General features: G+C 40.1%; 2 protein-coding genes across 2 annotated transcripts; one reads left to right on the forward strand and one right to left on the reverse strand.

Annotated features, from left to right (window-relative positions):
* Positions 1–4: 4 nt before the first annotated feature.
* Positions 5–1,701, forward strand: gcgb (glucagon b; the record flags this gene model as incomplete). Its single annotated transcript, XM_079276930.1, has 3 exons — positions 5–99; positions 976–1,131; positions 1,342–1,701. 3 exons carry the CDS (start codon positions 5–7, stop codon positions 1,460–1,462), a joined length of 372 nt encoding a protein of 123 aa, XP_079133056.1. The 3' UTR covers positions 1,463–1,701.
* A 3,483-nt stretch (positions 1,702–5,184) lies between these two features.
* Positions 5,185–25,843, reverse strand: slc4a10b (solute carrier family 4 member 10b; the record flags this gene model as incomplete). The annotated part of the gene is made up of 24 exons (XM_079277641.1): positions 5,185–5,260; positions 5,391–5,455; positions 5,554–5,673; positions 6,414–6,587; positions 7,586–7,654; positions 7,813–8,064; positions 8,218–8,379; positions 8,472–8,585; positions 8,809–8,970; positions 9,364–9,469; positions 9,614–9,859; positions 10,046–10,179; positions 10,361–10,535; positions 11,498–11,601; positions 11,721–11,867; positions 12,576–12,663; positions 12,783–12,940; positions 15,014–15,102; positions 18,140–18,325; positions 18,602–18,762; positions 19,181–19,319; positions 19,445–19,597; positions 20,845–20,926; positions 25,796–25,843. 24 exons carry the CDS (start codon positions 25,841–25,843, stop codon positions 5,185–5,187), a joined length of 3,210 nt encoding a protein of 1,069 aa, XP_079133767.1.
* Positions 25,844–27,066: the final 1,223 nt, after the last annotated feature.

Below are 27,066 nucleotides of genomic sequence, written 5' to 3' on the forward strand. Positions count from 1 at the left end.
AACGATGACAAGCGCTCACTCTTTGGCGGGAGTCCTGCTCCTCATCGTGATCCAAAGCAGCTGGCAGATGCCTGACCAGGACACAGACCAAAACCCCATGTAAGACCAGTTCTCATCTTTGCCTCACACATTGGCCTGAAAAGCAAAGCTCTTTTATGGGAGGATTACAAAGTCTGGCCATGAGTATTTGGTGACACCAGCCTGAGCTGCAAAAATATGCAGCAAATCTTTTGAGAGCAACAACCAGGTTTTAACTAAATTAGATGGCTTAGAGTGTTACAGCAGAAAAGCAACTACCACTTTTCGACTATTTTCTTTTCGTATAATCTTTATTTTTGTGTTTGTTTTTTGGTTAAGAGGGCCAAACATTTCTAAAGCAAGAACGGCAAAGAACTCTTACGCTATGAGACTGCTTTTCCATTGACAGCTCCACATGTTGCTTTCAAAGTATCAGCTATTGACATTAGAGGAAAAGGATCTCCGCGTGAAATAGACCAAATAATGTTGTCATTTGTTATTCTTTATTAAAATAACCTGTTGGCGCACTTTTAGGTGAGTTACGTGAGATAATGTGTATATGTTTCATTTGAATATCTTCCTTGTAGCATGTATTGGCATTTTACCATTTAGTATTTATTTTAGTTGTATTGTGGTGCCCCCTGTCATGGTTGCTGATGCAAAACTCAATTTACAAAAGTATGGCAAAGCCTAATTGAAAAATATTTTAGCATTTAATTTCACAAGCCAAATCCAAATTTACAGATATTATTTCTGATTCTAAAATGTCCGAGTAGTTATTGGTGGATGAGAATGATGCAACAAGATGAACAGCTGTGGTGTGAGAACTCCAGCAAGTTAAACTCCCTAAAAAAGGCGCAGGGATGGTCGGCATTTATGGATGTTCATATGACAGGAAGGGGAGTGTTTGAGATGAAGTTGTGTCAACTAAAGCTTTATTATCTCCATAATTTCCAGTCTATTGGCTGAAAATCGCATGCTGGCCGAACCCATTGAGCTCACAAACATGAAAAGACATTCGGAGGGAACATTTTCCAACGACTACAGTAAATATCTGGAGACAAGAAGAGCACAAGACTTTGTCCAGTGGCTAAAGAACTCAAAAAGGAATGGGTGAGTGTGCCCTTTTCTTACTGGATCACTCACTTCAACTCGGTGGCGTAGCATAAATTATATCAAATATAGCTCAAGTTTGTAATATAACAAGGAGACCATAAGTCTTGCTTGAATGTATTAATACTGTAGATTGCTCGATGCCTGTGGTGTTGGATCAGACAACGCAATTGTACAAACTGTATCATCTGGATGTGTCTGTCTCTACAGGAGCCTGTTTAGACGCCATGCAGACGGCACCTACACCAGTGATGTGAGCTCGTACCTGCAGGACCAAGCAGTCAAGGAGTTTGTCTCCTGGTTGAAGAATGGCCGAGGCAGAAGAGAGTAAACTCAACCAACAGCTGCCAAATAATGCGACGATTCACACTGACTCTGTGCTATTATATGTTTCACAAACTGTACTAGAGTTCTTTTCCTGGTCATGCTATTAAATTCCCCCTAATAAGAAGCTTCTGTCGGCCTTCAGTGGTTGAAGGAAATGTCAAAATGCCAAAAAGCAACAGTATGTTTGAAATAAGTCTCAATCATGAATGCTGTGTGACTATTTTTATTTTATCAAGCATTTGAACCATCATCATTTTTTTCAGATTTTGGCAATTTTCATATTTTTTTTTCACATAAAATTTGTCAGAATATGTTACAATCACATTATTGATCTGAATTGCAACTTGGCAAATTACATCTGTAGATAATCTCGACACCTTTTCTTATCATTCAGATAAGTCATATTTAGTTTTCAATAAAGAAATGTGTACAATCTATGAGTTCCCTCTTTAAAGAACAATGTAATCCCTTTTTGAAATATTGGTTTGACAAGGATCACTCTTCATGGCAAGGATCTACGTCTGACTGTGTCCATCTACACATATAATCTCAGAGAATACATGAAGATTACATTTTAGGCACAGGATCCACCTGTAAATGTTCACCAAAAATATAATTCTAAAACTTCTAAATGAATAGTTATTTCACAGAAAACATTTTCGATTGGTAAATGAGAATATATAAACTATTGTCACTATCCAGTTACCACCAGTGTTACATTTTGACAGCAGGCACCACTCATGCGCTCCTAATCTTTCTGTTTGTGGAGGCAGAACAAAAATCAATAAACACGCCACTACCCTGGGAGAAAAGTGCTGTGGGATTTCCACCAGGTAACAGGATGATGCGTGTCACCTGTCAGCTGCTCACCGGAGGAGGATCACCCAGTGATGCTGTGATAGCACACCAAGGAGGGCTAAATGCTCAATGAAAGAACATGAAACCACGTCAATCAGCTCAGACTCGTTGGGAACAATGACTGGGTCGACACTCTTGAGTTCATCCTGGAAAAAAAAAAAACAGGAATTCACATGAGCCAGCAGCTTGACATGCTTTGGGATGTGCCACCTCTCTCAGCTGTCATCCACCGCACATTCAAACCAGCTGCTGATTGCAAGAACCTCTGCCCACTTCAGCCTATTTGCAGGCCAAATCTCTGAGGGTTGGACATTAATGCTTAGCAGCAATGATATTGGATGTTTCTATCATGGTATCCCCCATGCAGGAATTACATCAATGCAGTGTGTGAACAAGCATGTGCTGCTACCTGATTATTTGACAGTCTGATATGTGATTTGAGCCTAAAAAAAAAAATCCTCTTTGAGTCTAAAATGAAAGGGTTTGTGGTTACTGTTCGAGCAAGGTAAACGTTTCTGAAGCACTTCATAATAAGAGAAAAACATGCTTAACTTATGCATAATGCTCACCTTTAATGTTACAGTCGCTATAAGTTGATGTATTATTTTATTATATTATATAATGGATTATGATTTATAGATTTGTATGCCAACTGTTACTTTCCCACTGCAGACAGAAGCCAGATGTTAGTGGGGGTTTTTATCCAGTACCCAGTATCCAGTACCAATTTTGATCTTGTATCAATTAATGTGTGTAAAGTAACTGTGAAGTAACAATAATTACATGAGACATTAAATGTCAACGAATAACTAATAATCTCAGTGACTTGACGATGTCTTAATGGAAGGAATTCATACATAAAGGACACATTATCATTGGGATTGAATCTAGCTGTGAGAATGATAAGACAAATAGTGCTTATAGAAATGTATTTAGGTAAAATAACATTGACAAGATATATATAATAAAATTGTGTTTTTAAAAATAAGCCCATCCTCTTTTAAAACACCACTATTAAAGCTTTATTGTAATCCTCAGATGTGTAGCAAAATTGCATTTATGATGATGATGCTTTTTAATCCATGATTCACTGAATTTTATACAAACATTAAAACAAATAATGAGATCATTTAAATTTACATTTACAATATAAGCAATGCACTGACACCTGGAGGCAAAATACTGCAAGTCTCTGTAAGCATACAGGTATATTCTCTGGCAAACATTTTAGTCCACAAAATAAATATGGATGAATAATTGATCATGTAAATACAGAATGGACATTCTGACAGAAAGTGTTATTGCATTTGGTTCTTAAGAGTATATTGCCCTTTATCAATCACATTAAAGCACTCATTACATCATTACCATTATTTGGATTCAAAATGGCTCCGTCCCATAAACAGACATCAGAAATGTGTATTTTACTGGCTTTTCATGTTATAGGACTTTTAACACATTTATGTATTTATGTATGGCTTTTCAGAATGTTCTAATGGTTAATGGTCAAGAATGACCTTCGGCTTCTGAAATAGTTACGATATCTTAATCATTTTCACATCATATCCAATGTCTAAAGAGAACATTAGGAATTACAGGGAATCCGTAAACAAATAGATAAAGAATTCAAGGATATGTTACGCAATAAATGTTAATATAATCATATTTCAAAATACAAAGTATCAAACAAAATAAATACAAATTTATCCAACGACAAAAACTTGAAAACAGTCTCCAAAACCTTTTACATCCATCGTTAGCATTTGGTGTAGCAAAACACTTTCTAGGTTTAGAAAGTCAACCCGACAGCTCGAGAAAAGAGAAGGTTTCATTGGTTCCGAAACATCAGATCACACAGTTCTTCACTTACCGAACGCACGTAGATTCACGAGACTAAACGTGAAGGATCGATGAACTGCAATATACAAACACATATTTGATTACGAGCGCACAGAAGGGATAGTGACTAAGACTCACAGCACTGTCCTCCATTTTCTTCATCTTACATTTCTCATCATAAACACCAGTTCTGTGAAACACTGTAGTGGTGAACTGTGAAAATCAAGAAAGAAAAAACAGATGTGTGATTAGTAGATATTTATGAATCATATATTGTCGTTTAAAACAGATGTGTTACCGACAGTGGTGGAACAAGTACTCCGATTCTTTACTGAAGAAAAGGTAATAACATCAGAGTGTAAAAATACTCCATTACAAGTAAAATGCCTGTGTTCAAAATTAAACTTGAATACAAGTACAGTTGTATAATCAATACAACTTACATGCAGAATGGCCCCTTCCAGAGAGATATCAGTGTGTTATTATACTGAATGTACTGTATTTAGAGTAAAACCTTAAGCCAGGCTAGCTGTTCCCCCTGTTTACAGTCTTTGTGCTAAGCTAACCTGCTGGTCGTAGCTTCATATTTGCAGCACAGATACGAGGGTGCTATCGATCTTCTTGTCTAACTCTCAACAAGGAAGTAAATATGCATATTTCCCAAAATGCCTAACTGCTCCTTAAATCTAAAATTCAAAAACCTAAACAACTCAACTAAACGATAGTTAACCTACAGACCGTACTGGAGTAAAAAAAAAAGGATGTGTCTGACTTTTGTTAATACTCTAATACCAATTATTATTGAGATCTAAAGGTACAGTAGATTTTCAATATTTTAGTTTTTGAAGATATTTGAGCCAAAAGTCTTCTGCAATTCGTAATAAGACACTTTTTTAATGTACTTTTGTGTAATGTATTTTCTCTGTAAACACAAAACCAACTGTACGATATGAGTAAGTATACTGTATGTTCAACAATGCAAAAAGTCTTACCATAATGTTATGAGGTCTTGATTCTTTCTGAAATATCTTAGCTGTTGGCAGTCCAAGTATTTCCAAAAGAACCTTTTGACATTTCATCTGTGATATTGATGATGGGTATTCCCCTGTAAAAAGAGATGTCAATTTACGCTCTCATCTTTACTCAACAGATTCAAATGTACTGTACATGAAATGGCATTTAGAAAAAAACTGTTGTGTAAATGGTACTTATACTGCAAGTAAAATATAACTTACTTGTGTTCTTCTAATGGCACTTGCACGACTCCCTCATCTTCTGCCAGTATACTCTGCTCCTCCTCCTGAGGGTCAAATAACACAAATGCATGTAAATGTTAATCAAATGAAATGACATTGACATGCATGTTATGATACATAGTTGTTGGTATATAATAGCAACCTCTTCAGCGTCCTCAATCTTCTTCTTCTTGCTCTCTGGCATGAGGTCATCCAGCCAGCTCATCTCTCTCTTGGTGAAGAAACAGTCCATCAGCTTCCTGATAAACACCAGAGCCAACACCTGCAGAATTGACACACAAACATTGCGTGCCCTAATAAAGGAGTGCGCTGTGCTGTGCTAAGCAGTTTTTGAAGGCAGAATGTATGAAGGATAAATCAGTTTAAATGTTGTTTAAGTACGGTCATAGATGTAGAGGAAGAAGGTGTGACTTTAAACAATGCACAGTAAGCAAAACTCTCTACATTTAGACAACAAAAGATATGAGTGATAAAGTATGATATTATTTGTAATATGTTCCATGTGTTATTTTGAGTTACATGTGCAATATATAAGATGTAGCAGCACAGAAATAGGGGGCAGCATTTCACCGCCATCCTGGGTCCACACAATGTCAATTAACAAAATCCGACCAAACTGCAAACTGCTGACCAGAATAACATCGCTATCTTATAATCTTCATGCGTGGCACTGGCCTTTATTGTGTTTGCGGTGCCACTAACAGGGGGTTTGAACAGTCCATGTACTTCTTGACAGTTTGCTGACTAGATGCTACAAAATTGTTATCGCTTCTCAAGGTACAAGTGGTATTATAAGACAGGACATGAAATGAAAATTCATGACTTTGTCTCCCTTCAATAACTCTTGCATTCATCCCTGTGTAGGTAGGAAGTGCCAAACTCACCCCGGTAACACCTCTGCACACTCAACACTGATCCCTATTAACACTACGATTAGATGTGTGGTGCAAGGTATGCTTCTGTAATGGTCCTTAAAATGCAAAAATGCGATCGTTTACGCACCATCATGGGAAAGACAACAGCAGCCTTGGAGGTCTTGATGACCCAGAGCAGAACCAAACAGCTGAGCTGGATGATGGTAAAGAGGTGCACCTTCCTCAGGGGTACATGACGTAGATAGATGAAGTCCGGCTGGTGCTTATCTGGCATGCCGAATAGTCTCAGACGATCAAAGAACTGGAGAGGGAAATGATGACAAAAATCTTGAATTTCCAGTAACTTATTTTTTGGACAAAGATAGATGGACAGATAGATAGATAGAGATACATATAGTACATCTATTTTAATAATGCACAATTCCAGAAGGATCACCACAACCTATGCACATGTAAGGGTTCCTTAAATCCGGCAAACCCACAGAGAATTATATCATCCAGCTCTGAAGCAGTTCAGCATCTTAAAGGTAATCGTTTGCGCAGCCTTTTTAAACAGAAAAGCTTTTTAAAAGTGACGATACCCCGCCTCCCCAGCAGCAAACAGCAAACAGACATCAAGCTAAAAGTGTCCCCATCTGCTGGATGCATAACTACAACAAGCTGTATCCCCTTGAAAAGCATGGAGCGACACCTGTGCAAAGTATCTTTTTTTTTTCAAAAAGTGTTTGTCTTAATATAAATATAGTTTTCACAACCAATAATAGAGAGTACTTCAAAGAGACGAATGTAAGAATTAAACAGGGCAATTAAATAACAGCCAGGTGTTCTGTAAATGCTGGGAACACACGAGAGGCCAATTAACACTTTTTATCTGGGCAGCCAGACAATATGGAGGCGCTCCCCTATCGTGGCTCAGTGAGAACGATCTACAAAGATTATCCGACAGAAGCATCGATAAATTAAAATGTAACCACACTGGCCAACTGTCTGTCTAATCTCAGCCATGCAGATAATCTCACAACAAATTCATATTCACAACTAAAATTCTGCTCAGATGGTGATAACATTGTAACTCTGGGAGCGCAGACGACTGTTAACTTTCTTGCCTGGTGTGAGCATTAGGACTGAAAAGCTTAAACGTAAAACGTTGCTGTTATGTGTGTGATACAGTTATATTTCAACATTGGTTATATTTAGTCCAGTCAGAGTCGGTCGGATCCTTGCGTTTCCTCATGTCGTGATACATTACGTGAGCAGAAAATGATGGATTAAATACAGTTACAGTTCAAATCATTTTACCTGAATGCCTCTGAGAGAAGATGCCCCCATGTAAAGGAATACTCCGTACAATACAGGCATAGGAATGAACTGAAGAACAACAAAAGTTTTGTGTCAGTAACACGAAAATGTATGCCAGTAACTGCTCTATTATAGCAGACCTGCTGCAATCAGTAATTCACCAAGAAATAACACTGGAAGAATAATTGCACAAAGACGGAAATGCACAAATAATAAAAGACAGTGACCTTCAGCACAGATGTCATGAAGACGGAGCAGCCCATGAGGGTGAAGATCATGAGGCCAGTAAAGCGTTGCTCTCTGATGCCGAGGAACTTGGGCTGCTCTCCCGGAGCGGAGCACTCTGACTCGAGCTTCAGGCTGTTGACGTGGCTTATGGAGAGGACGGTGGCTGCTACGAACCAGGGCAAGCCCATCAGAGAGCACACGCCGAGCATCACCCCCACCATGAACAGGTCGAGGTGGTACCCACAGCCTTTCTGAACGGGGGAAAAGCACCAGTAAATAAAGTTGAAGTTTGGAGGCACGCTCAGAAAAGGCTGAATTCAAGTCACCGTGTTGCCAAGTTACTGTACAGTTTAAGCATTCTTACCAAAGTGTTCAAAGTGTTCAAAGTTGGGACAGGAAAGTACCTTGAGTTTGTGTTCCTTCCTGTTGATGATGACAGCTGTGATCTGCTGGTCCATGAAGATGAGGATGGTGCACAGCAGAGCTGGGAACACTGTAATGATTGTGGTCCACCAGGGGTTGGGCCCCAGAGGGTTGATGAACCAACCTCGATCATCTCTGGTTGGCTGATGAAAAATAAAAAATAAAAAGGTTGTTGTTGGTTTGGCATAATTTGTAGCTTTGTTGATGAAATCTTATTTTGTGGACTAGAGCTCACCTTAAACACACTGGGAACCTTTAGTTTTGGAGAGGGGATCCCTAAGGCATAGTCAACTAAGACCATGGTTAGGATGGTGAGGAAAACAGCAAAGTCACTGATGATGGATCTCACCTAAGAGAGAGGAAAGTTGTATCTATTTTACTCAATATAAATGCAAACAAAAGGGTTACATAAAATGGAACTCCTTAATTTCCAAATGTCCTCGTTTCTATTTTGCAGTATCTACATTTGACCACTAGAGCGCACCACTGCACTATGTAACTATACAGCAGTAGCTTTACCTTCATGCTTTGAATCATAATGCACTCTAATGATAATGTGGGGAAAATAGTACCTTTGTGGGAAAGTAATTGCTGAACTTGAACTCCTTGAGGAAGGCGGACATGAGGACGGTGGAAAAGAAGAGAAGGACACACCAGAAGAGGACATCGGGAACGTAGGGTCCATTGGGGCCGCAGGCGCTGCCCATAAACTCCCCGCGCTTTTCAACACAATCCTGCAACGAGTTATTCATACTCATCATTTCATTAACAATTCAGAGGAATCAGCAGACTCCACGTTCCCACAAATGCGGTTTATCAGCAACCATGTCAACAAAAAACTTAACTGAGTCCAAAAAAATGTGCTTTTATAGTGATTTGCAATGAGTAATCCAATATAATCCAGCCATCATTCCCTTAATCTGCTCTGTTCAGTTTCCTACATCTGGATGGGCAATGCCACTTTAAGGTGGAAAACTGAAATGAAAAGTATTCTTTTCAGTTTGTCTTTGTGTTTGTCAATATTTCCAGCTATAGTGTGCAAATAAAACCTCCATAACCAACAGACTTGTGTTTTATTATTCTTTCTTTCTTTCTACTTTCTTAAACCAAATCAGCGTGGGAAGCACCTTGGTCTCCAGTGCTTCCCAGTATATTTCTGAGGCAGTGACGTTGGTGATCTCCCAATACTTCAGGGTGGCATTGCTGGGGTCAGTAGGCTCAACGCATGAACATCTGTGGAGGCAAATGAACATCTGGTTGACTGAATAATCCCTCATCTGTCAGGGATTTACAGTACCTCCAGGACATGTAAATAGTCGTTACTTTTTTCCACTACTTTGCACAGGATAGTGTGTGAGAATAAGTGTCCATACATACGAGTACATGGTGAGTTTGTCCAGGTTGTTGTTCTTGTTAAAGGGATAGTGGTCTCCCAGGTGGACAAGTTTCTCCAAGGCCTCGTAGATGAAGATGATGCAGATGAGTGAGGCGAAGGCTTCCTCTGTAAAACGTGTGATGTAACAAACGAGGGAACTGGCATCTGTAGCCACCAGGATGATACAGAGGATAGCTGTCCAGAGACCAATGCAGGTTCTCAGAGACAGGTAGGACAAGCCATACTCCCTATGTGCAGATTGAAGGGGGAAAAAATCATTGTGGGACAGAAATGAGATCAAACCACATCATATATTGATTATTCATCGTCTCTAATGGGGTGGATTGATGAAGTCGTTATCACAACGAAATAAAATAAACAGTATAATTTAAATAGATTATTTATGTGTGTAGTTAAATGAATAGAAGACATACTTGCAGAATTTGAACAATATCTTTTCAAACACAAGAACCGGCCCAGTGCTGCCCAGAATGGTTAGGGGCTGCCCGGCAAACAGGGAATAGGCTATTCCAGTCAGTGAGGCTCCAAACAGTGACTCAATTGCACTCTGTGGAATGGGAAAGGACAGAGAGATTATTTGGTGGATAGTTACCTCAAAAATCTTTATCATATTGAACTACAACTGTCGTCAAGTAACATGTAATGCAAGGCTGGTACAGTGCACAGCAGTGTACAGCTAGTCTTGGCAGAACACTGTGAACATTTGGAGGAAAGGGCGTGTGAGTTACTATGCGTCCTTCTGTTGCCTCGCCCAGTAGTCCTCCAAAGGTGATGACAGGAGACATGCAGGCACAGTAGAGGAATAGGAAAGAGGCCATACACTGTAAACTAAAAGCATCAGTGTAGTCGGACAGGTAGTGGGGTGCCTTGCGCTTGATGTCTAGGAAAAGACCACCAAACCACCTGGAAATATAAAAAGGAAATTGACATTACAGCTGTATTATTGACAAATGTGCTGACATTATTATTATTTTGTCTTTTCTATTTACTTGCGTTCCCTCCATTCCCTTCTTCCCAAATGTTCAACAGTCTAGCTGCGAATAGACGGGCAGGATGTTTCTATGGAAACCACGTTATGACTACAACTACAGACCAAGTTTCCCCAGAAATAGAAGATCAGCATTACAATGAAGATTTTTAGTTTACTGGATTGATTTTGTAAAGGTCTGTGTACATTTTAGACAGCGGATAAAAAGGAAATACTGTAACCCAAGAGTATCTCACATAATTGTTTTTTATTTTAATTTATTATTATTAACAGTATTATTTAGTGCCTTATGTCAGTATTAGTATACTTTCTGTTTGAGATATTTAATTACCTAAAGCACCGAAAGCATTTTTGTATTGTAGTCACCCAATTGAATAAGCACACTTTTAAAAATTCCCATATCATATTTAACTGCAAGTTCTTCTCTGTATGTTACTAGGGTTGTAACGGTTTTTAACATCCTGTAGGTGTGCGACAGCACAGCCAGACTGCTTCTGCCTGTACCTTTAACTCACACAAACACACACTCACTTTTTTCAATACTCGTCTAGATTATCAAATGTACACGGTATGATAACCGTCCATTTCAATGCAGTGGAATATCTTGATACCGGTATGCCTTTACAACCCTATATGTGACAAAACATAACAAAATGAGTGCTGTGTGAAGCTCTGGAGGTTGAGTAGTTCAACTGCAACAAAGCAGTGAGCGTTGTGAGTGGGCTGCATGATGTACTGCCACAGCACTGCATATCCACAGTTCAGTATGAGGCACTTCGTTATTTCTGAAAATGTATTTCTTCACCTCTGTATAAAGACTTCATGCTTTTCTACTGGTGATTAGAATTCACGTCTTTTTTTTTTAAACACTGGGTACCTTCCAGTACGCTGCAGTTCTGGACCCCCGTGTCCACCTTCCTCCACTTCTTCTTCGCCCTCTACTAATCCGTTTGGTAAAATGTTACTTTTCTTCCTCTTCTCCTGTTCAACAAACAACCAACAGCAAGTTAGGTTATTTTTCAAGCACAAAATCTTAAAGAGTCACATACAATCTGCAAGAGAGGAGAGGAAGACAACCTGCTAACAAAATTCCTACTAACCTGAGAAGGTACATTTTTAGGTGGTTCTATCCGTATGGATGGGTCCCACTCTCCTGGGGGCAGGACCGTAACTTGATCGAGGAATTCATCAATCCCAGTAATCAGATCATTTCGGTCTTTAGCTTTATAAGCAACATCATGGAACACCTGGAGACAGAAAGATAAGGAAGGTTGATTCGGACTCCCCCTGTATTTGGCATCTCTTATACATATGCACATGTGCAGAATATACGGTACAAACAGAGGATCCGCTCACTATGACACAAGTTAGTGTTAATCACTGACTTACGATTCTCCCCTATATATATATACAGCCCCGGGGCCCCGTTATCTCACATGGAAGAAGTGAGCACCCCATGAACTAAGGCTGAGTCCTTAGCAGAGGCCCACAAGCCCTTTCCTGTCTATCTTCGGCTACACTATCTAATAAAGGCAAAAAAAAAGGCCGAAAATAATCATTAAGAAAATAAAAAGATAAAAAAAAAAGATCGAGTGTCGTCGAATCTACTGAATACAACAAAGTTTGGACTTTGTCAAAGCCCATCTTCTCCTCCTAAGTGATGATGGAGAGCAGCCTACATCCCAGACAACAAGGAGGACATGAGGGCTCTGACTAATCGCCAAAAGCTTGTCACAAAAGCTCTGAGCTGTGTTTCATGCTGAGAAATGTTCCATCACTTTGGGAATTTGTTGAGTTCTGCTGGACTGTGAATTTATGCAAAGTGCCTGCAGAAAATCTGAGTATGACATCTGGTAGACATTCAAAAACAAACCACACTCTTCAAAAGATGAATAAATAAATGACCCCTGCAGAATCCTAACATGATAATAAGGTGTTCTTCAGTGAATTCTTACCTCATCTGTCATCAGTGTTGCAATGGACCTTCCAATCTCATGGTACTGAGGCCCTCTACCCAAGGGCCCGAGAAGAATAAACAGAAACCTAAAGGCAAAAACACATTGTCAAATCAAATCTCTGTCACAACCAACTAACAGGGTTCAGCTGGGTAGATAAACGATATGTAAGCAGCAGCTCATTGAACTGGTTTTAGCTGCAGTCACCTTGTGGCGATGGGGACTTCAGCCAGCCCACTGAGCAGGACCGCCGGTGAAAGGCGGACAAATGCCACCACCGGTTTGTTCAGAGATTCCAGCTCTCCCACTAACACGTTGCACGCCTCGGCCCCTGCTGGGATCTTCTTCATGAAATGATGGTCTATCTGAAAGAGGACACATTGTGTGGTGTTTAGAATATCTTATAAAAGGCCTTTCCGGATTACGTTATCGTCTAAGCTGCTTTGACTGTGAGCATGCTTTGAAAAAGCAAAAAGACACAATGTAAATAAATCAATATTTGTGCTGTCCATCCTCACATTAAGCCCCAAATAAAAAGGTTTGACTGGATTCGAGTCCAAATATAGTCCGGCCGTCCAGACTTTGTGTGTCATAGGGCGTAACATTCAAATAAGTCACACGTGTGACAGTAGAATATTACAAAAACATGGATGTTAGTTTGAACTGTTGCATAATGATTCACAAGAATGAATTTCCTCTTAATTTCCCAAGTATGATTCCTAAAAGCGTATAAAAGCTGACCCCGACGATGAAAGTGATCCTCTTACAGTAGCTAAATCTGCTTTACACTCTTTAATGCAGCGCAACTGCATTGTGCAGAGAATTCTGCAAGACTTAAGGTGTTGATTTTTCAGCGATAATTATGAGGAGGCAAGTGTTGACTGGAGTGTTGTTTGTTCCTTCATAGAGTTTATGCGGCTCTTGGGAGGCAGTCCAGAATCACCCAACAGAATATCTGTGATGTATTGATGGGTCATGACTTCCATAAACACTGTTGTGGTGCTGATTTTTTAAGTATCACAGCTAATACTGAATATTTTGCTGTGTCCATTAGTAAAGAGTAAACAACATTTAAGATGATGCAAAGGGGGGGGGGGGGGACTTTGATTGCTGCCGTGTTCATAAATATATAAAGTTGACGATCAGGTAGAAATGTTCTACAAATACACTCCATATAACCAGAGCACATTGCATTATTGTCTTAAGTGAACAGGAGAACAGTTATTATTGTTGACCTGAACAAAAGGTAAAATCCTATACAGTATGCAAAAGGTTTCAACACAGATTTTGTCTTTGTCTTTGCTGTGTGTGGTTGTTATGTGGTTGCAATACTTAATTATAATCCTAATCCGTAACTAGATGGCTTTTCCATTAAAAAAAATACCAACAATGACCTCCTGTCTGTTGTTTGAAACGCACAATTAAATAACAGCCAGCTCATATTTGTCAAAAATGACGCACTTTTAGTAAGAAGTGCATTTGGGCTAATGTCACACAACTGTACAGTATTCTGACAGCTCTACAATACAATAATACACTACCCACTCTGATAAAAGCGCATTAATTGATGCAAGATCCTTTACAGAAGTATCAAAACTTATAAATATACTTAGTTACAAGTAAAATACCAGCATTATTTTATTATTATTATACAGAAATTAAACTTAAAGTATCAAAAGTCACTCATTATGCAGAACAATAGTATTGCTGATGCATTACTGTTATGTGTCGGCAGCATGTTATTATTGTAGCTGGTAGAGGTGGACATAATTTGTATTTTATACTGTTCGGTATTTTATCTTTGATGACATTACAAGAAATGAACTAGTAACCACAGCTGTAAGATGTTTCCCTCTGACATGTGAAGTAGAAGTATAAAGTAGTATGAAATGAAAATACTTGTGAAAATTAAGAGATTTCTGACGTTATGCACACAAGTTAGAGAAACACAGTGCTGCGATTTCATGCCAGCATCTTTGTTAGCAAAATGACCAAACGGCCTCCCCGTTGTTAACATGCCGTACTTGCCATCCCCCCTCTCCAACCTCTAGTAGCAGAGAGAGTGCCGGGTCAGAGGGGTTGTGTGGTCTTGTCTGCCTGATTCGCTGATCCTCTATCATCTGACTGGGGTTTTGCAAGTTATTAACCGTCCACCTGGCACAGCTGCAATGAATGTATTAATGTAGGCTATTATTGAAGTGAATAGGTGCCACATGCCGATTTAAAGAGGTTACTTCCCCAAACAAAAGGCACAAAAAAAGGATGGAGGAGTAAATCATGGTTACAACGCATGTGTGTTGACTCCGCAGAGATATCGTTGAATGAAATTAGTAGCTCGACAGGAAATTCTTGAAAGCAACACAGAAAGACTGAGATCCTGTCCTGTGGCCTATGGGCAGCACTGGATGTCTTCCAGTGCATCTGTGTGTGTGCTCTACCTTGCTGAAGTCCACAGAACTGTTCTCTCTGCTCAAGTCCGCTTTCCCATCCGGACACGCTAACTGAGACTGGGAGGCCGTCATCTGACCTGGGTAATCCAGAAAGGAGAATTAGAAAGAATTGATGATTTCACTAAATATCTTGAGACTGACCAAGTATACAGAATATTCCTAAAAACGGAACAGGAGTGAGGATCACACAAGGTTCAGAGGACAACTTTTACCTGCGTTTCGGTGGATAAAACCATAAAAGATTTTCATTACTGTTATTGTGTTTGAACAAAAAAATAACAGGCTCATGTTAAGATGATTACTGCAAAGCAGCCTGACAGATCTGGCCTAATTTCTGTATTCATTAAACAGCAGGGTCAAAAGTTAACACTCATTATAGTGTTTAATACGCTTACAAAGCACCGCGTGGCGCTTATCAGAGATTGTTGCTTTGAAATATGCTTGATACACTGTTAGCCCGAACTAGTTGACTTTACTAGAAAACCGCGTGGAAACCCGTTGCCTCAAACCATTTAAGTTTTTACAAATGGAGGAACTAAACAGATCTAGTTGTGTGAACATAGAACCTTAATGAATGCAGACGACAAATTTAAGTCCACATTAGTAATCTTTAATCATTAGTTCACTTGAATTATTTCTGTTCTTCAGTGTAAGTTTAATGAAATAACTATTTTAAGTTCAACATACATAAGCATATATAAACAAATCACTAATATAACATTATTGATTGCTACTTAAGACCATTAGTTTATTTAAGTAATGTCTTTACATTTAATTAAATTAATTATACTATTTGATTTTGAGATTTAATGTATTGTTTCAAGAAAATTGTACAGAAGGAAAGAAATTAAACAACACATTTGAATGTTCCAATGCGTTTTATTTTTTCAAAACATTGCATTGTAACAAGAAATTCCAACTTGTCAAGAGAAGAAATGCAGCATTACACAGTAACTGTGCCATGTGAATGACTATTCACACGCAGACATTTCAACTTGACTGGATCAGGACAGAGGAACTGGGTTAAAGATATCGAAACAACTGAACACCAATATGCAGTCCTGAGCATACGCTGTAAAACACAAGTGGTGGAACATTCCTACTCCTCATTCAACATAAACTTATAACATAATTCAAAATAAGTATCTTAGTCGTTAAACATTTCCTGAGAGTCTTTGGTGACAAAGGGGGATTAAAACCATGTGAGGCTTGACCCACAGTTAAGGTGTCTCTGCATATAAGACCTAAACAGACAGCAAACTGCAATGAATAGTATCAAAAACAGGATTTTAAAACATCGCATGTATCACATGTATAACACATACATGTTTAGGCTTGTTCAGTAGGGTTGCTGACTGTGGCACGCCTCCTGGAGCTTCCCCTGTCTGCTGCCAGGTTGAACCACCTCATTGCTGTTTCACACTCATCATCTGTGGCGGCACGTGAGACATGATTCTTTCGACGGCATCTGTAATCACAAGCAGATCATACAAAATCCCATGAGCCCTCAGTGGAACATATAGCAGACATGCAGTCTAAAAGCTAGTGGCTGTCTGGCATGTAAAGGTTTGCTGTGCTATATTCAGAGCTAATATATCATATAACTATTGTGTGAAGATATAGTCGAGTAATATCTACCTGAGCAGAGAATGAAGTTGAAGTTGCAAAGAGAATTTGTAAGTTTGAACACGACCCAAGACCTCTGGGTGACTTCAAATTGTTTTCATTAAATATTAGTGACTTACACAGGAGCAAAGTCTTCGACTCCATCTGGCTGAAGGACTTTTTCCCATTCATCCCTTTCCAGTTCATTCTCTTCCCAACATCACCGTTGAACATGCGGGCAAGGATGTTCCATGTAACCCGTTTTGTGTCATGTCCGCCGATGGTTGCCAGGGAGGAAATCTAAAATGGATCAAAAAAGTACTGTTAACACTTTACAGAATGTTTTTTCTACAATTTCACTCTTAAAATCATGCTTTTAAACATATAAAAAAAAGAAAGAGAACTTACCAAACAAAGGCCGGCCTCGGGGTAGATCAGTTGCTCTCTCAGGTTTGTCTGAGTTCAGGAGGAAAGGTGAACCTCCCACCCTATTGTATGCCCCCTGTTGCCTGGGTCCTAATGGTAGGCTGCCTGTTACCTGCCTGCAGTATTTGAACGGGGAAAAAAGGCGCGTTTGATGTGCGGATACCCCGGTGTCCGCAGTGAGTCCGCTGTTTGACGGTGCGCGATCCGGGGGCGACCTGAGTCGACTTATGAACTTATAAATTCGGGTTTACAGTGTACTGGCGGTGAAATAAAATGACTTAATGATGTGCCATCAACATGTCTAGTAAACAAAAAAAATGGTTTAACAAACATGTTGGTGTGTTCGGCTTACTCATTTTGTCATGTGGAATTCTGGTAAACCTGAAGCTTATAAAACACTGTGACGATATGGGCAAGTGATGCTTCCAACTACAACCCTGTCCTGGACTAAATTTAGCCCAGAATTCAACCGAAAGCGAAGATCAACAGCAAACTAATTTGCATATTTATAGTACTTATACTACTTATAGTACTTATAGTATTTATAGTATAGTATAGTATGTACTTTTGCACTTTTCTTTTTTTTTATCTCCTTTTTAATTCAACCATTTCAACCAAACGAAAACAACTCGAGTTGCCAGTATCAACATGAATCATGAGAATATGCGCTTGCACAATATGTTTTGTTTTTTGGTATAAGCTGGTAAAGGTGCAAGAGCATACTGCATATCCAGCACATGTTGACTTCAGTGGGGCTGTGGCAGGTGGGTGGGCAGATGGTGGGTGGTGGATGAAATCGGAACGAAGAGAAGATGGAGCATACGCAAGTTGAGACCATATGCGTATAAGACACATACACATATTGCACATTTACAAAGTATCTACACTTAAACACTACTGACCACATTTAATACAGAATCCAGTGAAGCGACCCCTTAAAACAAAGGTATGAATACTGAGGACCCCTTCTCACAGTTTGCATACTATGTCAACTATGTAGTGACCAGTTCAACCAAAGACTCTTTCTTTCTTATCAGAACATTTTCTAGGATTTATATATTTATATCGTTCTGCTTTTCTCACCATTCTTGTCCAGGTGGAGGTCCGATGTCCGTCGACCCATGTCGGCAATGGAGCGCACAATCGGCAGGCGATTAGCCAGCTTCTTCTGGTTCTGGTGATGGTGCCGCTTCAGCAGTGTTTCACGCACTTTCTTCCTGAGCTCGTCTCCCAGTGGTGAGTATAACTCCTGGTGGTCCAAGACCATGTCTAAAGTAGACACAGACTTTTTAGTTTTTAGCTAAGAGCGACTGGAATTTAGTTAGGGCATCAATATCTTCATAGATTTCAAACAGTGACAATCAAACAAATATAAGGAGCACAAAGACACAGCATTATGAAGTTTCCCCTCAAGCCAGTTAACTCAGTAATGTGTGAAATGTAATAGTAACACAGACAATATTTTCTGAGTTCAGGGGTCTTGGGTTGACAGAAACATTAACGTTGTCACTTATTGCTACAACCGTGTGTCATTACGTCAGATACCTGCAATCTCTTCTACGGTATTAGCCCTCATGTCAAGCAGCACAGTGCTGTTGATAATGCAGCTTCGCAGCTCAAACAGGCTGTGTAGAGACAGAGTGGCTACGTAGGGTTTACTCCATCGCTCTCCTCCGTCCTCCACGTCCTCCTCAAACTTCAGCCACCTGTAACAGGAGTTTGAGTACCGGTAAGGAGAGAAGCCAGCAGAAGGCAAACAGGCCGGCCATCTGTTCTGGCTGCAATAACAACACTTACTTACTGTAAGTAGCTTACGTCTGTATTGCCTCTCATCAGGGTATCACTGTATAAAATATGTCTGATATACCATTTTAACAGAAGAACATAATTCACATGATAAATAAAGGAAGAAAGTAACAACAATTTAATTCCTCAAGCCATTACAACACTGAATTGTGATTGCTTAACGTAACGGAAACACAAACATTGGACACGCAGCTATATTTCTCATCAGTATAAGTGGGATCAGGTTCATGGCCGGTCCATTCAATCAGAGCTTTCAGTGATGACATGTAGGTCATGACTGTGTGTGGATACGTTAACGACGTGACAGTCTCACAGCACCTGGCACGTTCCCTCCACTCAGCATCTTCTCCGTCTCGCACACAGATTTCATCCATCTCTGTGAAGAGGTCATGAGGAATATGCTCCTCATTATCATCCTCAGTGCCCAGCAGGAACTGCACTCTCTGGGAGGGAGTGTCTGGGAACACAAGAGATCGCCTTGAGTGGTTCAAATTGAAATGGTCTAAGTGTCTTAAGTTAGTAAAAGATCCTGAACAATGAAATCCTTTTCATGCATACAAGGGGCCATGATATAGCCAGTACCATAAACAGGAGACTCTCTTCCCTCCACCAAGGTGGGGGCCCCGTCCCTGCTCCTTCTCCTGTGTTTGTTTCCATGGTGATGGTGCCTGCGATGGCTGCGGTGCCTGGTACTGCCCAAGGGGACGTGGACCCCGATGTAGAGCGTCCTGTGGCCTATAAGGACACATCCCACAGCGTTTAGAGGACTGCAACATGTCTGTCTGTGTGTGCGTGTGTTTGCAATCACAGATGACCATTATGATTGAACTGTGTTTTTACTGAGATGGAGTGGATTGCTCAAACAGATATGTAATAATATAAGGTTTTACTGAATGGACAATGTCAATGGCTGGCTGCACAGAGAAACATTATCAGAAAAAGCCTTCTTCAATAGTCTTCATCACAAATAATCATCTTGTCCCCAATCATGTAAAAAATAGGATAGACACATCATGATTTCTTTCGGGTCCATGCAAATAAATGTAATGTTCCGACTTAATGCTTGGTAAATAAAAACTGGGCCTGAATAAGTGATCCTAAAACAATTAATACATGAATTAATAGTTTAAAAGTCAAAATAGTGGGTGTTTTTGCCAGCAGGGGCATACAGATTTAATGATGAATGAAACACAGTCAAAAATGTATCTGATAAATATTCTTACAATTTGTATGGCATTCAGTTACAGTGTGATATAGTGAGATTATAATATGAGAACTGTAGTATGGTATAGTATCTATACATGAGCATACTGCATGAAGTCAGTTCATATTGCTATACATATGGCTTTGACAGGGAAAGTGTGAATACAGTTCAACTTACATGATGTGTAAAAATGTAATGTTGCAATTTTACAATAATGAGGGATTTATGTTCATATCTCTGTATGTGTGTCCATGTTTGTGTTTGTGCCGGTATGAGACAGCGTGAGTGAGAGAGAAGAACGTCTGTGTTTGCTCTTGTAAGTCAGCCCACTCAGTTCACTGCAGTATGATATGAAGATTCATGAGTTTTTTGCTGTTGAGCACTGGAAATAAATTGCAAAGAGGTGCCTTACAATAAACCTTTAACTGATCAAATAACACGTTTACAGTTAAGATGTAAAGTTCTCTTCAGTTGTGTCATCTAACATACTAAGGCAGATACAGATGTGTAATGCTGCTGGCCTTTAGTTAGCCGAAGTTACTCAATCATACTGTTTGAATCTTGTTTTGATTGTCCATGTTTTTCAGTGATTACGAAATTGCTGAGGCAAACTCAGCTCACCCACAGTTTCAACATCCCACTCTGCTCTTGTCCTTGACAAAAAGCCGTCAAGAGGAGAGCAGTTGTTTTGAGGACAGAGTGGGCGGACTCAGCTACAGCAGCCTTTCACTGCTTGAAGCTGTTTGTGTTCCAGATGCATTCAGTGCAGTCCAGGTACCTTCAAGGTCCTCCTGGCCAAAGTTGGTTCCCTGTTGGGACCGTGTTCCTCCTCGGTCCACCACCGCCTCGTCATCATTCCTCTGAAAAAAACACATGTTCAACATTATAAACTCAAGACCACAAGAGTCATACAGTATTTTATCTGAGCTAGAACTGGAACATGAAACAACATATATTCAAGTTTACTAATGTATCCTGAACATAGCACGAAACCAAATGTGTGTTGACTTGATGTGGCCTCACGGTCGAGGCCATTATGAACAAACACATTATCCAACCCGATGCCGTGGTCGCCACGGAAACTAATTGCACGTCTCACCTTGAAGAGGAGAGAGTGTCATCCCAGTACAAACAAAAAGCTTTTTTAGAATGGGAACAATAAATGACCCAACTATAAAAGCTGAAATGACGCTCTAGTGTGGGTTCAGACTGTTCTTTGCATGCTTGGGCCTGTAGTGTATTTCTCATGTATCCTGCCATTCACTCCTCTTACGCACACTCCCTCATAATGTCCTTGCTGTCATTGTCTGGGGCTGTCAATCGCATGATCAGCGGTTCTCATCAGCTGATCACATCTATCTAACAGCCCAGTGTCACACCCACATTGTCCATCATTTGACCACTGTCTCTTTTTAAATAACATCCTCTCTCACCCCTCCACTGAATTCCCATCACCACAGATTCATCATTTCATCCTCATCAGCCGATACCAGTCTCAGCACTATCATCAGCCGCCACCAGTGTCTGGACTGCATGGGGGGGATTTATGTTTATATTAAATGTGTACATATTGTAAAGCCCTCTGAGGCAAATTTGTAATTTGTGATTTTGGGCGATAAAAAAATTAATTGAATTGAATTGAAATGTTGCTGCTGCTCAGGGCAAACACCCCTTGATTATAAACCTCCATGTAGAGTGTAAGCACCAAAGACTTTCCGTCAAGACTTTATCATCACCCATCATGTTATGGTACACAATTATCTTTTCTTCATTCACTCGTCTCTCCTGATTAAACTTGTTGAAGGTGCTTTCTTTGCAGTTACCTTTATTACGTTAAGGTGAATCGCTACTTGACACCGTTTACAACACGTTAGTTAAAGTAAGTTTGTAATCTCCTCATATGGCTGTTTTTTTTTCCTTTTCATTTTAATCACTGATTTATCCATCTTCTTCTACCACCAACACGTATCCAGTTACAACAATACATTGCACTTGTTCTTAATAAGTGAGTAGAGAAATCAAACTCAGGCTGCATTCCAAATAAAGGAAACAGGTTTATGATTATCAGCTTTGATATGATATTAATAATTATATTACTAATTCTCATTGCAACAGGCGAGCAAGTTATGAGAATGGTCCACATGGAGTTTATCCAAGCGCCATTTTTATTAGCAGACATTCATACACAAAAGTGACAGAAAACATGCATTTCTAAAAGACTGTAATCCTCAATGCAGAGTGTTTGACAGATGACAAGAACTATGGAATGACACGCTGTTTGAGCAGAAGAGATTTCCCATGACTCGCCTTGTCCTACAAAACCACCAAGCTCAGAAGTACTGGACACTCGTCCCACATGTGGCAAAAGTAATTAAGCAGTTAACCAGATGTGCATCATGTACTTCATGCACCGATCGTTATTTCCTGCAAATCCATGCAGCAACAGATTGAGAACTACAACAAGAGAGCTCTGCAGGATCGCTGTCTCCTCAAAATTGTGAACAGACTACGAACACGTATGACGGTAGGCATCCTGAAAGCTGGCTTGGTATCAGCTGTTCCCTGAGCCATCTTGACCACCAGTTGACCATCAAGGCATTACGATAGTGAATGGCACTGCTGTTCACAACTGCAGTGACACATGGGCTGGGCTGCAGCCACAATGTTGTGGCTGATGTTGATAATCTGTCTACAAATACACAGGGCATGGATCAACGTCCCTGCTCAGATTAAACCGACAGTATTTGTTACTAAAACACCTGACACATTGGCCCATATGAAATATGCACCACTGTTGCATAAAGACAGCATTACAGTTTTGTACAATTGGTTGCACGTATTTCTCAATGCTGAGTTCACTTTTTCCAAACTCAGCACAACACGAGATTACTGTAAATAGGACTGGAATGTACATTCTGCTACGTCTAAAAACAAATCATCAAAAAGAAAATGCATGGACTCCTAATTGGGACGCACATCAACACTGAGCGCCTTTCTTTGATGATCTCTGTGAAAGATTTGTGCTCGGTGAGCAAAGGGTGTCTTTTGTAATTGTATAGGACGCTGTGACGTTTTTACTGTGGTGTCACCTTTCCCTTCGCTCTCCCTTCCTCAACCCCACGAGGGATTTATTACAATAAAAAGCCTATTGATGCATATTGCAGCATTTCTGACTAATTTACATATCTTACATATACATATACTAGATATTACATATACGCTAAGGCAGCACAGTCAATGCAATGGAGAAGGGACCTTTTTGTTCTAATGCATCTTAATTCGATAAATAAATCGATAAATAAAAGATATTGATACATATTGTAATGCTAGATGTGTAAGAAGTGTTTTGGTTGCATTGGTGCATTTTGGATGTTGGATTAACTGTTACTGTAAAGGGGTTGATTGGATAAAGAGATGATGTTAACACATACGTCTGACATATTGGCTAATTCAGACATGATGATCAGAACAAGATCAGATCGATAACTCGGTTCTCAGGATAAAGTATGTTCTGAGGAATCCAAAGAAACATGCTTTTTAGACGAACAATCATCCATTCACCAACAAAATCATGTTACAGTTAAGGGCTGATAAACCACACAGCTGAAGTGATATCACATACTTGGATCTGATCCCTACAGATGGATGTGGCAATTTTGGAACCATCAGTGGCAGCAATATCATTAACTGCACAGGCTTTCATGTGGCACAAAAAAACACTGTAATCCTTAAATGTGTCTGCTATAAACGTCAACATCCTGTAAGAGGACACATTAGTGCTTCGTTTTTTTTTCTCCAGAAATGCTATTTAAGGTGTTTTACAGTTGATAACCCTCGTTTTTGGCAGACTTAGCGTCTGCATCCATCGCCAAGCTGCAAAATGGATCAGAAGCGGTCAGCAGGAGAAAGCTGTTTTCCACTTTGGTGTTTTTTTGCCAAGAATCTACACTGATTTTGGTCCCTTTATACAAAAATGTCCCAAATGTCTGTTCTGTGAAACACACCTCTCTGAACCACATCACAATCTGAGTCCTTCCTGGATCCAAACGGCGCTTGTCCTACCTGATCTTTGAAGAGCCAAGGAGCCTCCAAGTTTTTCGAATGCATGAGCTCTCCCGCTGTGTCCTCTGAGTTTGGACAGAGTGCGGCAAAGTCGAAACGCTGCAGCTCTGCAGTGCAAACGCCTGCTGCCCTGCTTCACACCATGCCTGATAGACACCGACGCCCTTCTGCTGTGCCAAGCAACTGTAATTTGTTAGCATCCATCGACAGTCTCTCATCATGAGATTATAGCGGCGACATCACCACTGCTGCCCAGCAGCATATCATCAAAGACAAAGCTTGATTTCCACCATCTCTCCTCTCTTTCCTCTTCATATGCAAGACTGTCATGACACATCAGATCAACTTGGTTACTCCCAGGAGTGTTTCTGCAGCTCCACTAGTGAGTTTGTCTTCTTATTACACATGTAAGAATTTGATCTTCAAAAAAATGATCCTCGATGCAATAACAATGTACATGCTAGTCTTTAATTTGAAAGTTGACCCGACAGGCCTGAGGGAATGTAACTCACCAAACTTCTACGCCCAACTGATGAGCCAAAGGAAGAGTTGACCTGAAAGATAAATAATCTTCACTTTAGTTTGGAAGGGTTTATTCAGCATCTCAGAACACTATACTCAGACATGTGTCGCTCCAAATCAGATAAAGATTAACTCTGAACTGTTATTTTTAGATTTTTAAAAAATGTTCAGTGACTTTCAAGGCCAGGGTTGCAACCTTACCTTTTGAAATCAAAGCCTATAGTGGCTCTAATAACACCCGAGCAAAGAAGCTCAGTCAGTCTAAAACCTTCAGCTCAATGGAAAAATCTGTTTTTATGTAAACAGCATATGTATGGTGACAAGAAATCTCCTCCAAAGTGATCAGCAAAGACCGATGGGGATGGGCCCACGCGTGAACGTCCCCGGAGAGACTTCTTTTATGTCAGTAGAATTTTTCAACAGAACATTTCGTCCCAAGATACTTGTTGGAAGAGTTTGTTGTAAGCATGTCTGTGTGACCTATAGCTGCCAGAGTATGCATTTAGATCCCGTAGCTTTGTCAGAACAGCATGACGCCACCATACATTTGCCGCATTTTACAAAAAAAAAAACATAATCAACTTTATTGCAGCATACAATGACACGAGGTCACTTCTGCCTGGATTTACTGTCGCACATCTGCACAATGATATAGCACAAAGTAACATCACTTACTGTAATCACTACAGCCTACATGCTTTATAGGCTATACTGTAAAAGAGCATCACACTGACACATAAAGCCTCCTGGTAGTTCCTGTTTCAATTCAGAAAGTAACTTTCACCTCATGCAAAGGTTACAGTGAGTCACATTTTTGGCTCACTCAGCAATAGATTGAACAAAATGCGTCATCAGTGATGCAATATCACAATGGCATTCCTCTTATGTAAGTGAGTGGTGCTCTGCAGGTGAGCCTCACCTGTTCAGAGCTCCACAGGTAGCTTACTCTGTGAAAACATTTTAACTTAAAAACAAAAAAAAAGATAAGCCTCCTTTAGAAACGGTTGCATTTTTAATAACTCTTAAATGTTCGTCTTCAGTACATAACACACATATATTGGGCTTGACGGTCTGGATAAAAGGCGTTCTGAAATATGAATCTACATAGGTAAAAAGATGTGTCCCAGGAGATCGGGGCTCTTTACCGTTGGCAGCAGCGGCTCTATCTGAGCACCTTGGTCCGTGGGGTCCATCTTCCTCTCTCGGCGGTGTATCACCGTGCGATGTCAGAGAGATGGAGCAGAGACCTCCGCAGTGTAAGAATCCGGGCAGGTGTAGCAGTATCTGAGCGACCAAACAGCGGTCACATGTTGATATCACCGTCGGTCAGCCGCTCGCGCCTCTCGTGCGTGTCCTCGTTCTTAGAAACATGCGCATCTCTGCCAGCTGACGTGGACGCGTCGCTCTTAAACGTTGAGCCTTTGTTCGGACGCAGAGGTGAGCAGAGAGTGTGTTTTTCTCCGGGTGAAATGTTCTTTATTTTAAGTTATGTAACAATGTCTTCGTGGTTTTTTCATTAGACTGTGACTCAGTGGGCATATACGCTTACGCATGAGAGCTATTTTAGCAGAATATGCTGCACTCCAAATGTGCAGTGATTTACCCCACATACACAATGTCTCATTCATGCATCCTACATCGAAAAACATTCGTGTAATAGTTGATGTTGTCAGCCACTTTGCAAAATTGCACATTCTTTTAAGTGTTCCTTGGAGATATGTTTGTCCCATAAAATGATTTTTGTGATGGGAGACAGCTTTTCTGAGTCTTCTTCAGTAACCTTTGAATGAACTGAAGATGCAAGACTTATAGCAGTAGGCCTATCCTGGTGTGGATACTCAGAGCAAAGACAGACACCAATCAAATTCTCAGATGAGGAGTGATTATAAGTATTTGGAGACTTTAAGGCATGTATATTGTTAACAATAACAGGAGCATATGATGGCTCCGCCCCCTTCAAGATGACGGCTTAATGATGTGGAATTGTACAATGTTTGTATTAAAGTAACTGAACTTGAGGTATATAGAGACCTCTGAGGGTCCAACGTGGTCCATCTGACTGCATGCTTGTTCCAGCCATTAAATAAAGTTTAAGATTAAGAATATGTGGTATTTTTTAATTGGGACTTTGAGTTTGAGTTTGAACTTGTTTGTTATCAGGCAGAGAGCGTACTTCTTTGTTTGATGTGTTGGTTGCAGCTGAAACCATTTTGGGCTCTGCTGTTTTGAGTCTTTTTAACAATAGGGATTCCTTTCGCTGATAGTAGCATCGCCATCTGGTGTCACAGTTGAATCCAGAGGCAAGTCGCTGTTTGGCCTTTATTTATGTCGTTCATATAGAATTTATTAAAAAAGAATTTAAAAAAATGAAATGTCTCGAAGCTACCTGAGAAGGGCCACATCACGAAAAGCTGTT

Source organism: Melanostigma gelatinosum (assembly GCF_949748355.1).
Source record: "Melanostigma gelatinosum genome assembly, chromosome: 10".
Lineage (NCBI taxonomy): Eukaryota > Metazoa > Chordata > Actinopteri > Perciformes > Zoarcidae > Melanostigma > Melanostigma gelatinosum.